The sequence below is a fragment of the Apteryx mantelli genome, chromosome 3, assembly GCF_036417845.1.
Source record: "Apteryx mantelli isolate bAptMan1 chromosome 3, bAptMan1.hap1, whole genome shotgun sequence".
Classification (NCBI taxonomy): domain Eukaryota; kingdom Metazoa; phylum Chordata; class Aves; order Apterygiformes; family Apterygidae; genus Apteryx; species Apteryx mantelli.
Window position 1 is genome coordinate 105,082,371 of NC_089980.1, and position 17,836 is coordinate 105,100,206.

At 39.5% G+C, this 17,836-nt stretch overlaps 1 protein-coding gene across 1 annotated transcript in view; it reads right to left on the reverse strand.

The window, feature by feature from the left end:
• Positions 1-17,836, reverse strand: part of KCNQ5 (potassium voltage-gated channel subfamily Q member 5) — a 300,644-nt gene that overhangs the window by 16,092 nt on the left and 266,716 nt on the right. Inside the window, exons 9-11 of the mRNA XM_067294111.1 lie at positions 15,623-15,649; positions 12,659-12,715; positions 6,400-6,620 (exon numbers count right to left, since the gene is read on the reverse strand). Of these exons, the coding sequence (XP_067150212.1) occupies positions 6,400-6,620; positions 12,659-12,715; positions 15,623-15,649 (305 nt within the window). The remainder of the gene's footprint in view (positions 1-6,399; positions 6,621-12,658; positions 12,716-15,622; positions 15,650-17,836) is intronic.

The window sequence follows — 17,836 nt, forward strand, 5'->3', positions numbered from 1 at the left end:
GAGAAAATAGGGTGACAGCATTTGAAGACACTTTCTCCAAGAAGCTTTTATAAAATATTTGCCATTTCCATGTTTGAAAGAAATCTTACAGGACAGGAAAGAAACTGATGCCTCTCTGATAGGAAGTGCAGGGCTTTACTGCATGGACTCTTAAAAACTCCATCTGCTTTGTGCACGGCTGTGAAGCACAACCTGAGCCTCCACCATACAGATGGTATCTATGGAGAGTGGGACAGTACTCTATGCATGTCCTATTCCCTTTACCCTTTCCTTTCTCCTGAAAAAGGCAGATTTCCATATGAGGGGCAGAAGAGGACATCAGAACTGGAATTTGTAGCTATAGTGCAGTATGGAGCTTTACAAACAGAATATTATAAAGAATATCACCAACAACATTTTATATGTGAAACATATTTCTAAAACAGCTCAGATTTGGCAAAGATAGAGGATAGGATGGGTGGAGAGTTTTTTCCATATTGTGGATATGTCTAGTCTCTTTTTTTACATGTGCAATTATTTTAAGGTCAGAAGCTTATTTTGTATTAGTTATCAAATAACACATGCAAGTTCCAAATATCTAAAATTTTAGCATTCCCTGCTAATAATTCTCAATTATCTTTAGTTATTATTTAACTTCTCAAAAATTTTCGGTACTGGCAATATTTCATGGAACAGCTCCCACTACTTAATTAAAAAGGAGTCCTTTTCATTTTGAGTGATGATATGGAGAACCAGGAGACTTTCTAAAAACAATTCATTATATGCACAATAATTCTGCAGTTAAAATTGCTGATCTTATTATAAATAGTGGCACATTAGCCAACAAGTGTAGCTGACCATATGAGAAGAATAAGAAAGAAAAATGATGGGTTGCTCTAAAGCGATTTTTCATGCATGTATGTATGCTTTTAGTGTATATGTACATGTACACCTCTGCTATTTTACACACACCACATACAGGAAGTTACATCTGTAAAACTGTGGATATATATGATAAAATTTAAACTAGGGACTAATGGGCTAAATGTCATGCCTAATTGACTGTCTCTTTACATGTCCTTACAGCACATGTCAGTTGATGTGATGTCTGATATAAGGACTCACGCAGGCCCTAAGCACTGGGAAATTTCCAGGTCCTGTTGTTTGAAGGGGATTTTAGTTGAAGGCAAAGGCATTTGTTCCCTGAAGGCCAGCTCTGCTCTTTGGCTCTCTCCCTTGCCCACCCTTGGAAAAGGCGAAGGTTTCTGGGTGAGAGGGGAGGATGTCAGCATTAGCTTCGGAGAGCTACAGAACAGTCTGGCACTTTACAAAGCCGGGCAGGATTTCACCAACAACATTTCATAAAAATGAGAGCATTGCTAAAATATCTCAGATTTGGTGCAAGTGGGTTACATGGTGGTTGGAAAGTTTTATGAGTATCCTTTCAGAATGACTTCGTAACTCGCGTTCTCTACTCAGTACTGATGAGGTTACCTGAAAACTCATGCAAACAATACCTCTCTGTGGCTCTCTGCTCTTCTCCCTCACTGAGAAGCTGAGAAGCTCAGCTCACTTGTGACCCCTGAGTAAGCGCTCAGTTAAGAGAACAAAGTCACACCAGGACAGACCATAAAGACAGAGACTAAATTACAGACTCATGTGGCCAGGTCCTCGGTTGGAATAAACTGAAATAACTCCTCAAAACCAATGGACTGTACTATTTACACAAAATGAAAAAATGACTTGGAGCTTTGATCAGAATGTTAGATTATTTTTATAAGATCTTACTAATTAATTACAGTGACAACTGTAATAAATGAGAGCTCTACAATCAAGTTAAACAATCACAAGAACATAAATCTCCTGTCTAGCACAAATTGATATATTGCTAATAAAAAGTCTTTTTATCCCATCACATATGATGTTGTACAAATTGAGCAGCTTGATTTTGACATCATGCAGCTTCATTTTGAATCGGCAAATTTAAGCTAACCAAGATATAAAAGCAACCAAACTAAGGACTTTTGCCACATCAAGTGAACCTTATACGAGGTCAAGATGTTTGTGCTACTGAAAGGAAAACCTGCCATTTTTGCAATACATAAATAACATGGTAGTAACTGAGGACATGGGGGCTGAAGTGCACAACTACATTCTTTCCATGGTTTTTATAATATACTCTACCCTGAGGATTTTATGCAAGTACTCTGTAGGGAATGAAAGGCTAGAGTTCATGTGAGCATACAACGTTCAGAGATGGTGCAGAAATCAAATATTTCCTTAGAGAGTTCTTTTTAATTAATCAAATGAAATATGTTTGTAATATCTCCTGTGCTGAACACTTCTGACGTTTTATTCAAAAAGCCACACAATGGCTCTAGGCTGCAATAAATGCATAATAACTAATGCAAAAAAAGCTTGGAGGTAGAGGATGGTAGAATACAAGTGTAATAGGGCACTTTTGTCCCTTAGTGAGAACTGCATGTACAATATACTATCTATTCTTTATTTTCACTGTGGCAGTACAAGACTGGAACAGGATTTAAGCAGAAAAAGCTGTATTCCCTAGAAAAAGAAGCAAGCAGAAAAAAAGAAGCCCTGGACTGTAGGTGTCCGCAAATGAAAGATTTTGAGAGATGAGTCTCTGCAGTCAGATTTACACTAGAAAATACAAGAAGGCACAGGCACAGTGCCTTAAGCAACAGCGTGAGATCACCTGTACTGTTTAACTGTCTGCACAGCCTCCAGCACAGGTTTGTCTTGGGCCAACTCTCCCTCTCCCGGACAGTCCCGGCCACAGTTGACGGGATGTGCCGGGGACCATTCCCCACAGGGAATGCACAATCCTATTAACAACACAGTTCCTTATCTCTTCATCATTCAGTAAAACATTTGTAAATGATTCTTGTATCCTTCTGAGTGTGCACATTGTAACACCTAACAATTTACCATTCCTAATGCCTTCACAGATCTAGTGGTGAAGAATTCCATTTTATCTGTTTAGTACTGATAATTCCCTTTAAAATTTATAACAGGGATTGGAAATTCAGCATCCTGGTAGCATTGCCACTAATTTTTTCAGGTCTCATCTTCAACAAGAGTTCTGGCCGTTGTAAGCCACATTTGAGCTGAGAGTGGACATATATTTAAAATCAGATTGTGTAAGTCTTAGTTTCTATTTAGCTCCCCTACACTGTTTCTAAAGCTCTAGAGAGTGTCTGCAGCCGTGCCATCAAAGCTCTCTGCAGCCATCAAAGCTTTCTCAGGTTTGGATTCAATTTGCAAATGCATATATGTAGCTGAAATAATTGCTGCAGTTGCCAGGACCATTTTGGCAATAACAATAAATGGTTTATAGGCAGTTTCAGAGCACTGTCGCTTCCCATAAATAAAGACATTTATGCAACAGTTTCAGTCATGCTGCTCTAAGATAGCTATGCCAATATCCTTTTGGGAGATACCTGTGTGTTTTAATCACTGCCAAGGTGCCTCCTTCAATGATCTTAATCTGCAGCAGGGGAGTGTTAGTAAGCTTTTCTTAATGTCTAGCCTAAAAGTAAGACTTTTCCATCATGTTAGCCTATTAGCTGCCTTCCATAAGCTCCTGTCTGGATTAGAAATCTTCCTTTACATGACAAACTCTAACTGCTAACATTGAGGTTTTCTAGCAGTCTCTTTCTGATTGTTTTGGACCAGATTCCAATCATGTCCTATATCAGAACTTAGTCAAGGCTGCAAAATTGCTTCATTGACTCATCTGCTGTAGATCATTCTCACAGACTTCAATAATTTCGCTTTCTTTCTGAACCCTCTGCTCATAATGTACATTTGTTCCTTTGTTTTATTTTATACAGAGTGCTGTGCACCTCACCTAAATAGCAAGGTAGTTCCTCCTCTACCTGAGCTAACTGAAAATCATTCAGAACCCCAAATTTCACACAGTTAACCAAAACCAAAGCAAATATCTGTCTTCTCTTTTGGAAAGTGAAGTTCATGGAGAAAGGCTATTATTTTTTCATGAGATAACTAACATAATCTTTTGGCACTTCAGATTCTTTCCTTCCAATGCATGAAGTGAAACACTCTGTGCTTCTTTGAATAATTCAGAGCATTTCCAGAGTTTTACTCTGATGGGACATCTGATGGCGTTGTTCTTAACGTCCATATTTCACTATCTTGCTTCTCCCCAGCCCCACGTGCTAGGCAGGGCATCTGGCACAGCTCTAAGTTCTGCCCAGTCAGCCTTACCCAACATAAGCCTCGGGTCAGAAGGGTCCATTGTAAGTATCATTTTTTCTCCCCTCAAACACACTACAAAGAGATAAGAATCACCAGAAGAAGGAGCGGTTCAAGAGTATTGTTTTGAGTCCAGACCTTCATCTAGAAAAGAGTGGCTTCTAGTTCGGCTGGAATGTCGGCATGCTAAAATAATTAATCCTTCAGCCTGAGAATACCTCAAGGATGGAAACTAGAGGACCTGACAACTGAGAGATATGAATAAAGTGCTGAAAATGCTGTATTTTCACCCAGTGAAAAATGTGAGATGTTCTAAACTAAATATGTAGTCTCCAGATCCTTTCCATTAAGCTGTCAATTGCAGAAAGCATAAAAACTGTGAAACTGGTAACAAACATGGAGAAAAAAGAATGTATCAAGGTTGATAGTGCCTGTCTTTCGCTGCAAATGTATTGCATGAAGTAGCAGGGAGTTGCCTCTCAGCAGTGAGCATACTGGACATCCATTTGATGATACCAGTCCTAGAAGTAGCTGGACTGGGTCCCAGAGTGGAAACTTGGCATTCACCTACATGCTGAGGACAATGGAAGCTGTTCCTCCTGCCACTGATGAGAAATTGGTCGTATCTGTTGGCCCTTTTTCATAAGGGTGGACTCATAGCTGGAAACTGCTGACATGGAAACAGCTTGCACTCGCTCTGAGGAGCTGGAAGATCTTTAAGGGTTTATGAACAGGAATGAACTTGTTACTGTTATTATTATCTTTTATCTACAGAAATACCCAAGATGCCATTTATGCCACCTTTTCCATCAAGCAGAGACAATAACAGGGAACATGATCTTCTCATGCAGATGGTTCCTATAAATGACAATATGTACAACACGAAATCCAGGCCAACACTTACAAAATGCTTCTATGACAAATGGGCTGATGAAAAAGTAAATGGGCTCCTGAGTGAGGTATAGGCTGAGAGACTGGAACACATGTGAACTGCTGAGGCACTGGCAGTGTGCTCAACAAACTGCTCTGCTGTTAGTTCACTTCCAGAGGCTGTGCAAGTTACAGGGGTTTAACCTATGAAGTCATTTCTGGCTTGTCTTTTGGGGAGATATGCATACTATCTAACTGATTACACAGGAAGCCTTCATTTAGACAGCGTTACTTCAACTACACTCTCGTACCTACCGCGTCTCTGACTTCCCATTTCTGGGCAAAAGGCCTTGTCCTGACCCTACATTGGTGTGAGGCAGGCACCACATACCCTGTACGCTGCAGTTTCCCTGGAAGACAAGCCAGGCCATTTGCCCCTGAAAGGAGCAAGGGATGGTGAGCCACCTGGATAACCAGGACCTCAAGAGATGGATGGCATGGTACATCCCAGTGGCTTGCTGTAACACAGACAAACTTGGGATTTGCAAGGCTATCCCAAGGGTGGGCTAGCCTGGAACGCTGACCTTAGCAAACGCGGGTGGTTTGTCTTGTTAGCCCTCCAGGAAATGTTTATTTACCCAGGCTTTTCCTGAAGAGAGGTGTTGTGTAAGATTTTCTTAGATGAGGGATGGGGTATTTCAGTTCTACAGGTATTTTGCCAACCTACACATCTGTGATAATATGTGCTGTAAAAAGGAAGCAGATACCTAAATTACACTCTTGTCTGAATATTTTTACCAACAATTGTTAGAAGTAACATGCATGACTGCTATCATAAAAAGGGTTTAAAGTTCCACTTCTTACTTTGATCAGCTGATTCACTTTGTACCTTTCACACACTGTCAGTGTCACTCCCTCCTTCCATAGACAGTTCCCCCTATTTTTTGTTGGTGGGTCCCATAGGAAAGAATAAAACATTCCTAAGTGGAGAAAAATGTGGCTATAGAAATCCAAATGCCTGGGGAAGTCTGGGGCAGAAGTAACACCCCAAACAACATGCTCTTTTCCACTCAGTCACTCCCTACTCACCACTGGCTGGCTACCATGCAACATTTCATATAAAAAAACCCACCTCAGCATCCTGTTTGAAGCTTTCTAATATCTTTTCCTTCTCTGACACTCTAGTCCCTCAATGTGAGTATTGTGCTGTTTTCCAGATGTGTACCAAATGGGTCGCATTCAAAGCCCTGGTGTTTGAGAGCATGAGCAGCCCGGGAAGTGTGCAGTGGAAAATAAAGCATTAAAAATTCCTACCATCAACCACTGGTTTTGGCTGGGAGCTCTTCAGCCGCAGTGATGGCCTGAAACGGGTCCGATCATTGAAGCTCCAGCTCTTCTGAACCTTGGTCGGGCTCCCTTCTGTAGCAATGTCGGTGCTCGGCGACCGGCGATCCCCAACTGAAGACTGCCTATTCTTAATACTTTGACCTCGTGGGCTGGCCATCCGGACCCGCTCTTTGAAACTTAACTTTTGACTGAGAAGAAGAGAAATATATTTTATTTCATAGTTCCTGCACTCTGTTTTCTTCTATCATATGCAAATAATTTCTAAAAATTCTAAGCAGTATGAATCAGTTTCTTACAAGCTTTTATTTTCATAGAATCTATTTCATCTGGGAATGAAACTGATTTGAAATAATTGTTCTTTGATAGAGGCATTATCAATGACTGTCTATCTTAGTGGACACCAAGTTAAGCATGAGGCAGCAATGTGCCCTTGTGGCCAAGAAGGCCAATGGTGTCCTGGGGTGCATCAGGAAGAGTGTTGCCAGCAGGTCAAGGGAGGTGATTCTCCCCCTCTACTCAGCCCTGGTGAGGCCACATCTGGAGTACTGCGTCCAGTTCTGGGCTCCCCAGTACAAGAGGGATGTGGCACTACTGGAGCAAGTCCAGCGAAGGGCTACGAAGATGATTAGGGGACTGGAGCATCTCTCTTATGAGGAAAGACTGAGAGAGCTTGGCCTGTTTAGCTTGGAGAAGAGAAGGCTGAGAGGAGATCTTATCAATGTGTACAAGTATCTGAAGGGAGGGTGCCAAGAGGATGGGGCCAGACTCTTTTCAGTGGTGCCGAGCGACAAGACTTGAGGCAATGGGCACAAACAGAAACACAGACGCTTCCATCTGAACATGAGGAAAAACTTTTTCACTGTGAGGGTGACAGAGCACTGGCACAGGTTGCCCAGAGAGGTTGTGGAGTCTCCTTCTCTGGAGATATTCAAAACGCGCCTGGATGCAATCCTGTGCAATGTGCTCTAGGTGACCCTGCTTGAGCAGGGTGGTTGGACTAGATGATCTCCAGAGGTCCCTTCCAACCTCAGCGATTCTGTGATTCTGTGATTCTGTGATCTTACAGGACAAAATAACCTTGTAATGGAAATTAAAATTAACAAATAGAAACAAAATTAAGCCATTTATTACAGATTAATCTCTAAAATGTTCTTTTTATTCGTTGAATTTTTATCAGGTTTATTTCCATGTTAGTTGGCCCAGCTCAGTGCATTTCTGACCATCTCTACAGATAAACAAAAAAAAATGTATTTATTATTACTGCATGCCATGTAGGTTTTTTTTTTTTTTTTTAAAGCAGGCAAGAATATTGCTGTTAGTTTACTCGTGCTTTTACATGATGTGGCACTTTCCAACACTTCATATGCATTGTTAGTGAACACTCATATTCCGAATCCCTTGTTACAGCACTTATTTGGACAAGACAAAAACAGGAGTAACAAAATATCCAAGAGACGATCGTGATCAGTGTGATGACTGATTAAAAAAGTAATGTTGCACTGTGTGCTCAATAAAGTCATTATCTGAGATTAAGCTAGGAGCTTATCACTTGCAGCAGGCACTACTTTAAGGCAGTTACAACAGCCCAGCCAAGCTAATGATTGTAATTGCTTGATCAAAGGTGGCCTCTATACTTAAAGTTGGCCAACAGTAAGCTGATTTTTTCCTTCCTGTGCTTATGACCTTCCCCTACCAGTCAGCTGAATGTGGCATGTGTAGTTTCTGCTTCTCAGTGCTTAAATTACCTTTGTTCACATCTGAAAATATACGATGGACCCGTTGTGGTCACCCCAACTATCTGCATATATTTTTCATTATCTAGCCCTTTTGCTTTTGTCTGGCTCTTCTTGAAGCAGAAGGCACAAAGGGAAAACAAAAATTAGCTCTGATACTTGGTTTGGAAGCAAACACGTTTTATTTACAAGGTTAAGTTCAATCACATGTACAAGGGAAGGGTCTTCTTGATCAAAGGTTAACCCTACTCTTGCAAGGGAAGAGACGGAGTAGGCAATGCACTAGTCTTACTGCACTGGAGTAGGATTTGGGGGATTCTTTTAGAACACCTATGGCAAAGACAGTCTACCTGTAAATTATAATTGTACCTTAAGTTAAGACACTTTCTAGTTCCCTCACAGTCTTTGCATTTAATTTTGGCAGGTCACTAAGAGATGTTTTCCACAGAAATGAATTCTGCAGCTAATTAACTAATGCTAAAATGTATTATTTAGTTCTTAGATGTTTAACCAACTGCACTACGAAAATACAGTGGTAATATGTAATTATATGAAATGGAATGTAATTATAAACTTCTGTGGTTGTGAAATGTTGAGATAATCAGATATCTTTTCCATGCATAGCAGAGCAGAGCATTTCAATCTGAATACGGACATCACTGAGACTAGAAAGGATGCAGTTTGTTGTAGGCAAAGCACATGCAGAGACGCTTATAATAAGATAAGTTTCAAGAATGCTATAAAATAAGCACAACAACAGAAGGATTATTAGATAAAAGTGTTTCTATATGGCATGTTGAATCACCTGAAAGAATACCTTTAGTATAATTTCTCAGTCTAACCCCCTTCCTCCCTTGTCCAAAGTAAGCAATTGCTGAAACAAACACATGATGGTGCTGGAAATGTCATCTCTTTCCATTGCAAATTGTTACCCACACCTGCAGGACTAAATCCTGTTGTGTATTCAATGCAAAAGACCCTCAGAACCTATTATTTGAAAGAAAAGCAAGTTCTAAAATTTAATTTTCAATGAAAATTACATTTTATGACTTAATTACACTTCAGTTCAGAAATCTTTTGAATTGTATGATTTCATGAAAATATAATCAGGGAAACATTTATTAGCTACATTGTTGCATACTATACAGCATGAGCAAGACAATCAAAATGCACTTCTTATAGGTATTATCTCTATGCATGTGTCCCACATGCTGTATTTACTTGTCTTAGGGCTCAAATTTCAGGAACAGCAAATCAAGCATGAAATCAAATTATTATTTTCTTGACAAATCTTAAAAGTAAAAAATTTTCTGGACAGCTCTCTTCCTCTTGCACTAATTAGAATGAAAGGAAAATTGATAAACTAGCCATAATTAAGATCAGTATGGGTCATAATTTTTCTTTTATTATCCCAGTAACTCCAAACTAAAAATGAAAACAGAAAAATGAAAAAAGCACACATGTTCTTATGTCAATTAATTTGTACTGATGTAAACAATGTCTGCCTTTAAATGATTTGGGCACATGGTTATAGGATCATTTCATTTATAAAAACTGAGTGATACACAATGGCTACTTAGCCTGAATATCTTTAGTTCTCCAAATCAAAGCAATGAGGCAATGGTGAAAGGAACAGTAGACACTTCATCTGTACTAGAGACATTTGCAAAAGTGCAACACTGAGAATGAAAATAATAATTGAAAATGCTGACCTCACACCTGAAACCTCCTGCTTTGTAGTAATGGCAATGTAATGGCATGCTAAGGACCCATGCTGAGAGTGCTGAACCACAAACAGCCATGGAGCAGCTGGAGAATGGGTGTTTTAGAAACTGTTTTGGCTCTTGAGTTTCTCCAAAGACACCAGCTGTAGCAGTTTCTTGCTCTTGGGCCCCTGTTCCTATTCTGAGACTGGCGGGAAATGCTCTGAAGACTGTTTCCGAAGTCACTGGGTCCCACTCAACTCCCCAGGCACAGGCATAACCTGCACTGCTTGCAGCAGTGGGGAATTCATGCCCAGGAGAAATAAATCACTGTCCTTGGAAGCACACTGTCACAAGACTCTCCTATACATGGCAGATAACAAATCATGGAGGAATCACTGAATCTAAGCATTTTTTGGGCATCCTGGCCCGGCTTTCTCTTGCAGTGAAAGATGCCGTGTTGCAATAGAGGTGGAGATTGTAGACCACTTCTATGCCATTTCAAACATCTTTGGGCCTTTTTTTCACTTGAACTAGTGGCCACTGAAGCTTTTGGGGCCCTTTACTCTGAATTTAGTGTTGGTTGGTTTAGCACCTTTCAGTGTCCCACTAAAAATCCTTTACCTCCTGCAGAACTTAGCCAATTACATTTTTTCTCTTCCCCTTTTCTCCTCTCTTTTTACAAAGTATTCAAAGGAAATGCCTTGAGTTAACAGCCTGTTAATCCCATGGGAAATTCACAAATTCCTGAAAATCCCAAAACTTAACTTGAATATTGGTCCAGAAGGCAGAAACACAGAATCTGGAAAATGGATGTCTAAATGCTTTCTGAAACACAGGGATTCCTGAATCAAACCTAAATGACAAGGATTTGAGAGAACCACAACTGTCACCAGTCCTCTATATATAATTTTAGATTTGTGTCTGTCTATCATTTGTTATATCTTATATGATTGGCAGTTTTTTCCAGCTAGTTTATATACACAGTAACTTTCTATTGCAATCTTCCTTGGCAATGGCAATCTCTTTGGACCAATTGTTAATCTTCTCTGGAAGGCTGCAGGTTTTGATATATATTCATATAGATAATGCTGGAGCTTTGAAGCATGTTTTAGTGGAGAACAGTTACAGCTGGAACCTCTGGGAAGAATGCAAATGATTTCTCTCTGAACCTTTTGTCTTCTGAAAGATTAGCTGTAGGATCCGACCACTCATTCTTCCTGATCAGTACATGCACGAACCATTCACTTCCCTCTGACAGCGAAGGACTTTATAGCTCTTTTTTTCTTTTCTAAATTTTGTTTTTCCATCATTGATTTATGAAAGAATAGGTGTTTACCGACACTAGAGGTCACTGTAGCTTCACTGCAGGGGCAAAGAACACTATTCTGCAACGGATCAAATGACTAGACTTGATAAGATTTTATTTTAATTGATAAGTGCTGACGAACTTTTGTTTTTCTTGTCTGTACTTATAGCTCTGTCTATCTTCCATGGACCATCTTACTATAATTTTTGGTTAGCTGAACATCTCTTTGGCTCCCTGTTCCACTCTCCTATTTCCCCTCCTACCTTCCATTACATTTGTGGTCAAGTTCATCCTCTGCCATGCTTCAGCCTCAGACCCTGCAGCACCTTCCCACCACTTGCAATTTATGATCTGTTTTTCAGCCTTTCAATATCAGCAATCAAACATAAATATCAATTTTCAGCAAATAATTTTCAATCAACGTGAATGTTGATTCTTACCAAGCCAACAGATGACTTTACTGAAATTAAGCTAAATTGAACAAATGCAAGTGCAATGGATAGGACAGTAAAGGCTAACATCTGAAGTTCGAATGTTTAAGTGTTCTCCACCAGTCTCATGCTAGAAGCAGGAACCCAAGAAATATGGTGTTATATCTCATACCTTCAATGAGTAATAACAAGAATTTCAAGACATAGTCTTAATTTTCAAATAGAAAAAAAATGAATTTCAGTTTTTTGTGTATTTTTTCTTTTTCAAAACAGTTTCTGATGAATAGAAACTATTTTTTTCATTTTTATCATCAGTTTGTGCTTTTATTGATTTTTAATTTTTTTTTTTAATGTGGAAAAATTGTAATAAGCTTTAGTTATAAATCAAGGGATTCCTCCCTTAAGATCCCTTAAGATCTCCTTAAGATCTAGGAATTACCATTTTTGGTAAGAGACAGTTTCAACAGAATTCAACTGAAGCAGATGGTTGTTTTCACACGCATTTCTCTACCTTATAGATATAGGATGCAGGCACAGCTTCTAAAAGCTGTGTCCAAGGGGATTCTTCTCAATAACAACTATATGTTTTAACAGTTGATATTGCCTAGCATGTTATATCTTAATATTCCCTGCTGATTATTAGTTATGTGACAGAGAACTCAACTGCTCTGGCTATAAAAATCCTCTTGGACTTGGGGAAATGTCGTTACCCAAACATTCAACAACTGTCGTAGGTCTCGGCAGGATAATACATTCCAAAAGTCTAAGTCCCGGGCAGAGGAGGGAAACTGGGCTGAGCAAACCATGGCGTGCTGCACACTGCAACTGTCTGACCAGATGAACTTCAAAGAACGGGTATTATTGCCACTGTATTAATGTCATTGCAGGCAACAAGCAAGGAGGGGAATTACAAGCACTTAAAAAAATCAAGAGATGTCCTTTGGAGAAGTAAGGAACTTTAAAGCACTGAGAAGGGGAAGTCAATGAATCATGCACCTGATGTTAGCTGGCATTCTCAAACATAGTGTGAATAGGCAGGATGCTGAGTACCTATGTTTCCGAGGGGTGTACATCCTGAAGAGCTTCTGTTTATTACTACAAAGCTTACTAGGAGTGAGGGGAAATAGAGGACCATGTTACTAAGCATTCTGCTATGAGGTAGGGGTTAGGTTTTCCAAATCAAGTTAGATTCTTGATCGCTGGCTGTTTCTTTTTCACATGGTGCATGCAAAGATAACAATTTACATTAAATCTACTCTTAGAAACAGATATGATATAGAAGCATATGGAGAGAATTCCAGAGTATAATGTATTTGTGTGTCTCAGAGCAGGGAAAGATGATACACTTTTTTCCCCAAGCTCCTATGCTAGCAAAACTCAATCATATTGCACCAGAGAAAGTTGCCTGAGTAGGGAATCCTTATTCAGGCACATTATTTAAAATGGTAAAAGAAGCCTACACTATATGGATGAAATTCATTCTTTGCAGAGAACCAATGTGTGGCCTACACACAACTTAAAACTGTTTATGCTCTCAGTATGTTGTAAGATTCATCAGTCTTGAGCTCATTCCCTGCACAGGAAGAACTTCAGCCACAATGTATAATTGAGCAGAAATAAATATTACTTGCACTCAGTGTTGCAGAACTCTAACACTGGTTTATAGAACCATCCCAGCTGCAGCATGGAAAACACCAAAAAGATGCCTACCATTACTTTGATAAATGATTAACTAGAACACATGTGATATTTTGAGAAACAGAAAATATAATGTGTTTATTAAAATGAGCATGAAGCTACAGCCTCATCAGCACAGCTCTTTCTCAAATACCCAGCAACATTTAGTTACCTAATGAAAGGCTGTAGGTCTCTATAGATGATGAAATACAAAAATTAGTGTTTGTAAACACAAAATTCATTTTAATAGGCAATAAAAACTATCTTTTACCTAAAGCAAGAAATGTTTTTCTCCACTGTTATTAAAATGGAGTAAAGAGCAAAGAGCATATTCAGAAAGCACTCCAATGCACTGCTAGTATAAACACATCTCAATTTAAAGAGTGAAACAAGAGGCAGCTTACTTAGTTCACATAGCATCCCATGCAAGTCACTCAGCATTGCAGTAAGAAACAAGTTAAATAGTCGAGGACAGTTACCTCTAAGTACATTGCAGCAGTTTGCATTTACACTTTTACCACAAAAGACCACATACATCACATGTATTTTAAATGATGCAAACATATAGCAATATATCAGCATAAGAACTATAAACAGCCATTGACAAAAACACACCTTTTTAAAAAGCACTGAGTGGTCTGTAGGTTGTTTACTGTAGACCAAGATCTCAGAAAAAGGTTAAAATTGTGGATTTTCTTGAAAAATGTACAGTTGTATTTCTCTTGCAAAAGCATAGGTTCATCTTGACTTTATAAATTCAGTTTTTAATATGCTATTTGGTAGAAATCGCTGGAAAAAATCTTTAATATTGTGTTAACAAGTTCATTTTTATACCTATCCTAATGCACAGCAGTAAAAGCACATAATAGGTAAGATTTTCTGAAGAGACAACTGTCTTCCATTCAGTGAAAATAAAGTGAAAAAAACTTGCTAAATCGTTGACTTCTTTTAAAAACACAATAGTTATCACTAACAGAGAGCCTGAAATGTAATTTTGATAGCTGGGTGTTTCTTGCATCTAGCTTCTACTTCTTATAAGTAAATTTGTCTCTGTAAGTGCTCACAGGCAAAGCTGGGAATAAACTGTCCTTTCACAAGCACTGTTTTGGAGACAGTAATGTATGGAGATGCACAACCGCTTACTGCCAACTTCAGTCTCTCCTTTAAAAAAGCTGAAGGTAACTTTGAACGTTATTGTTGGAGGCATAGGGAATACGGCTGGTGAATACAAAAAGGTTCGATCAAGCCGTAATAATTTTATGAGGTGGGTACTCACTAGCAAGCTTATGGAGGCGACGTATATGAGAAATCACAGGATGACAATGACTGCTCGTTGCGAAAGACAGAGCAGGTGAGCTGCTGCCCGGAGCAAAGCCAGCAACCTCGAGAGGCTGCTGCGCTAGCAACAGCCGCAGGCACGCCAAGAAAAAGGGTAATAGCAGACGAGAGAGCAGCGATTTGAAAAGTGAGGCGGGACACGGCGAATTTAATATAAATATGTTCACTGCCTGTTTTGTGGACTTTGGTGTCAGACTCCTCGCAGATGACGCCATAACTAAAAGCAGTGCATGAGCCGCAGTACAACTCAGGGGCAGCTGCATTTCAGGGGCTGACGCTTCACTGACAATTTTTCTTGGGTTTTTGATTTTTGTCCCTTACAGGTATTCACTGTTCTCTGATCACGATCATCCTGGAGCACAGACTCCTGCCTACTCCCCCTCCGGTTTTGGAGGCAGTGTAATTTCTCTTGCAGCCAGACCGTCCTTTCCTGTCCTTAAGGATCGGTCCTTCGAGCTACTAGTAAGGAAGGGAACAGCACCGCCACTTAGTGCCCGTAAGACCATGCATCTCCAGAACTATATTTACCCAGCAAGCCACACTCTGGGACATGGCAGCCCAGTGGCGCTCTCAAGACCCTGTTGATGGGCTGGTTTGCAAACCCAGATTAAACAACATGCCTGTAGCCTCCCCTGCAATGGCTGGGAACTGCAGGCATCCGCTTTACGGCAGCACCCAGCGCCCTCATCCTTCCCCAGAGCTGGAGTCTGCGCAGACTGCATCGCTCCTTATCTGCCACTGCTGCACCTGAGATCTCCCCCACAACGCTAAAACACATGGCTAAAAAAATAAAAAAACACCTAGTTTTCCCATACAAAAACTGAGACAAAGAAGCAAATCTCAGCAACGCTATCCTATCAATGTAAGCTAAATACAAATGGGATCTGTCATTATTATCAGTAAAGCGTTACAATTTATTGAGCCTATTGTACAGAACCATTTAAAACCCTTTAAGAAGGAAAGATTTAAAAGATATAAGAAATAAAAGAAACTACAAACCTGCTAGAAGCTTCCCCTTGTTCTTTTCTTCAGGTCAGGGAGTGGGAGGGAAAAACATATTTGTTATGCAGATAGTAATCACATTACTTAGTTACAGATGATGTTAGATATATACTAAACTGGAAGTGGATATGTTAAAGTCATGTACAATACACACATTACAGGGCAACCACAAAAACATTCAAGCAAGATTCATAACTACAATGCTTTTGAAAAATAAACTTTTCAGTTGTTTTAACACATGCATAACATGCTTAGTACATACCACTGCAGACTGAGTTGGCAAAGCACTTAGGCAAAATGCATTGCTGACACATATATAACAGAAAGCTGTAGACTCTTATTAGATAAAGTTATTTCTAGTAAATAAAAAGGTTTAATTTTAGGGTATCATAGCAATATGCTTATTTGAAATAACAGTTAGATGCACTTTTTGAGGGACAGTCATGTTTTAGATTTTTAGGTGGGATACAGCTTCATTATTTACGTAATTTCATATCCATTTATTTATACAAATGTTGCCTTCAACCTGTTTGTATATGGCAAAAGAATTGCACACTTATTAAAATCAATACTCCATGTAACTTTTAATCTAAAAGCTCCTTTTAGTTTGAAGCATTTTGGAATTATACTTATGGTAATGGATTACTTATGGCTCTGTTCTTGTCAACTCTTTGAAATTCAAAGATTTGCTTTGGGTACCCAGCCAAACCTTTTTTTGGCTGAGTTTTTGGCACACAATTACCTTTTTACTGTCATGTGGATGTTCATCACCCAGTTTTGAGAGAAACCACTAATTCTCTTGCACTGTCTGCAATAACAACAGTTAGGATGCTTATCACAGCTTTCCTATAAGGCTCTCCTTGCATTCCTTTTTGATCTTTATCTAATATTGTTTATTCCCTGATTTGTGCCCTGTATTGGATCAATCAATTTACTACCTTCTGGTAAATCTTTTTCTGAACTAATGAAGTGTCTTGGACTGCTAATGCTCTGTGAATCCTCACCCAAACTACAAATTAAAAAAAATACATCAATGTATTTTTTTGTTTGTCAATCTGTGGCATTAGGTCTTTTTGGTTATCTTCCACTGGCTGTGTGTATAATGGAGGTGTCCTTTCCCCTAAGGAAATACCGAATGCCATAGGGTTTTCTCCTCCTTGGAAAGGTAGAGCTGCTGCTCTGGCCTTACACATAGGTACAGGCTGGGCAAAGAATATAAAAATACCAATGAACTTAAGGAATGAGCTCTGTATTAATCTTGTCATTTCCCCCTTAGAGACAATTTGGAATGGGGCTAAAAAATATATTGATTTGAACTGATAAAAGGAAAAATCCCATTCAAATGTCTATTTGCTCAAAAGATTGTGGATCTTTAACACAAAAGTGACTGGACAAAGAGATGTGTGTGCCATGGGGCAAATGGGACTAAGCCTCCAAGTAAGTCCATTCTTAGTCACTCAGGACACTTCTAGAGTGGGAGGAAAGTGCACTTTTCATTGCCCTCCCCCCAGCCCAGGTCCCCCATCAAGCACATGCAGCAGAAGAGCAGCCGGCGTTTTTTGTCCCATGGAAACCAGGGCTTGGGGGAGAGGCGAAAGGGGGACACACAGGGGTGCTCCGGGGCGCTCTCGGGATGTGCAGTGGCAGTGAGACGGGCTCTCTGGTCCCTCAGATCAGGCACAGCCTTTCGGCTTCGAACTTCAACTGGGACAAACTGGTGTTTTACACGGAGTGATGTGGATTTATACCAGAATTTGATTCAGGATCTGAAGTTTCAAGATTGAAGGGAGCCTTTTTTACTCAGGCAGTAAGTAGCATTCTCCAGGAGGTGTGTTCTTCTACAAGTGTGTTACAAATAACAATACATCTTTACCAAGGGCATGTAGGAGGAATTAGCATAACTTCAAAATGGAAAGTGTGATTACTAGTGAGTACTGATTGCTGCTAAAGCACAGCTGGTATAGAACATGGATAGCAGTAAAATACTAACCTTGATATATGAATTTTGGGGGCAGAAATGTTTCTAATGTCTGTGTTCAATGATATATTTCACAGATAAATGGAAATGATTTGTATTTGTCCCACTGTACTAGGCTCCTAGATAATACTGGTCTGATTTGTTAGTTGAAATTTTTAATGAGAGGACTTGAGAAGACAAAACAAGACAAAACAGACAAATACTAATTCTCTAAAAGCTTGAACAGACATCAA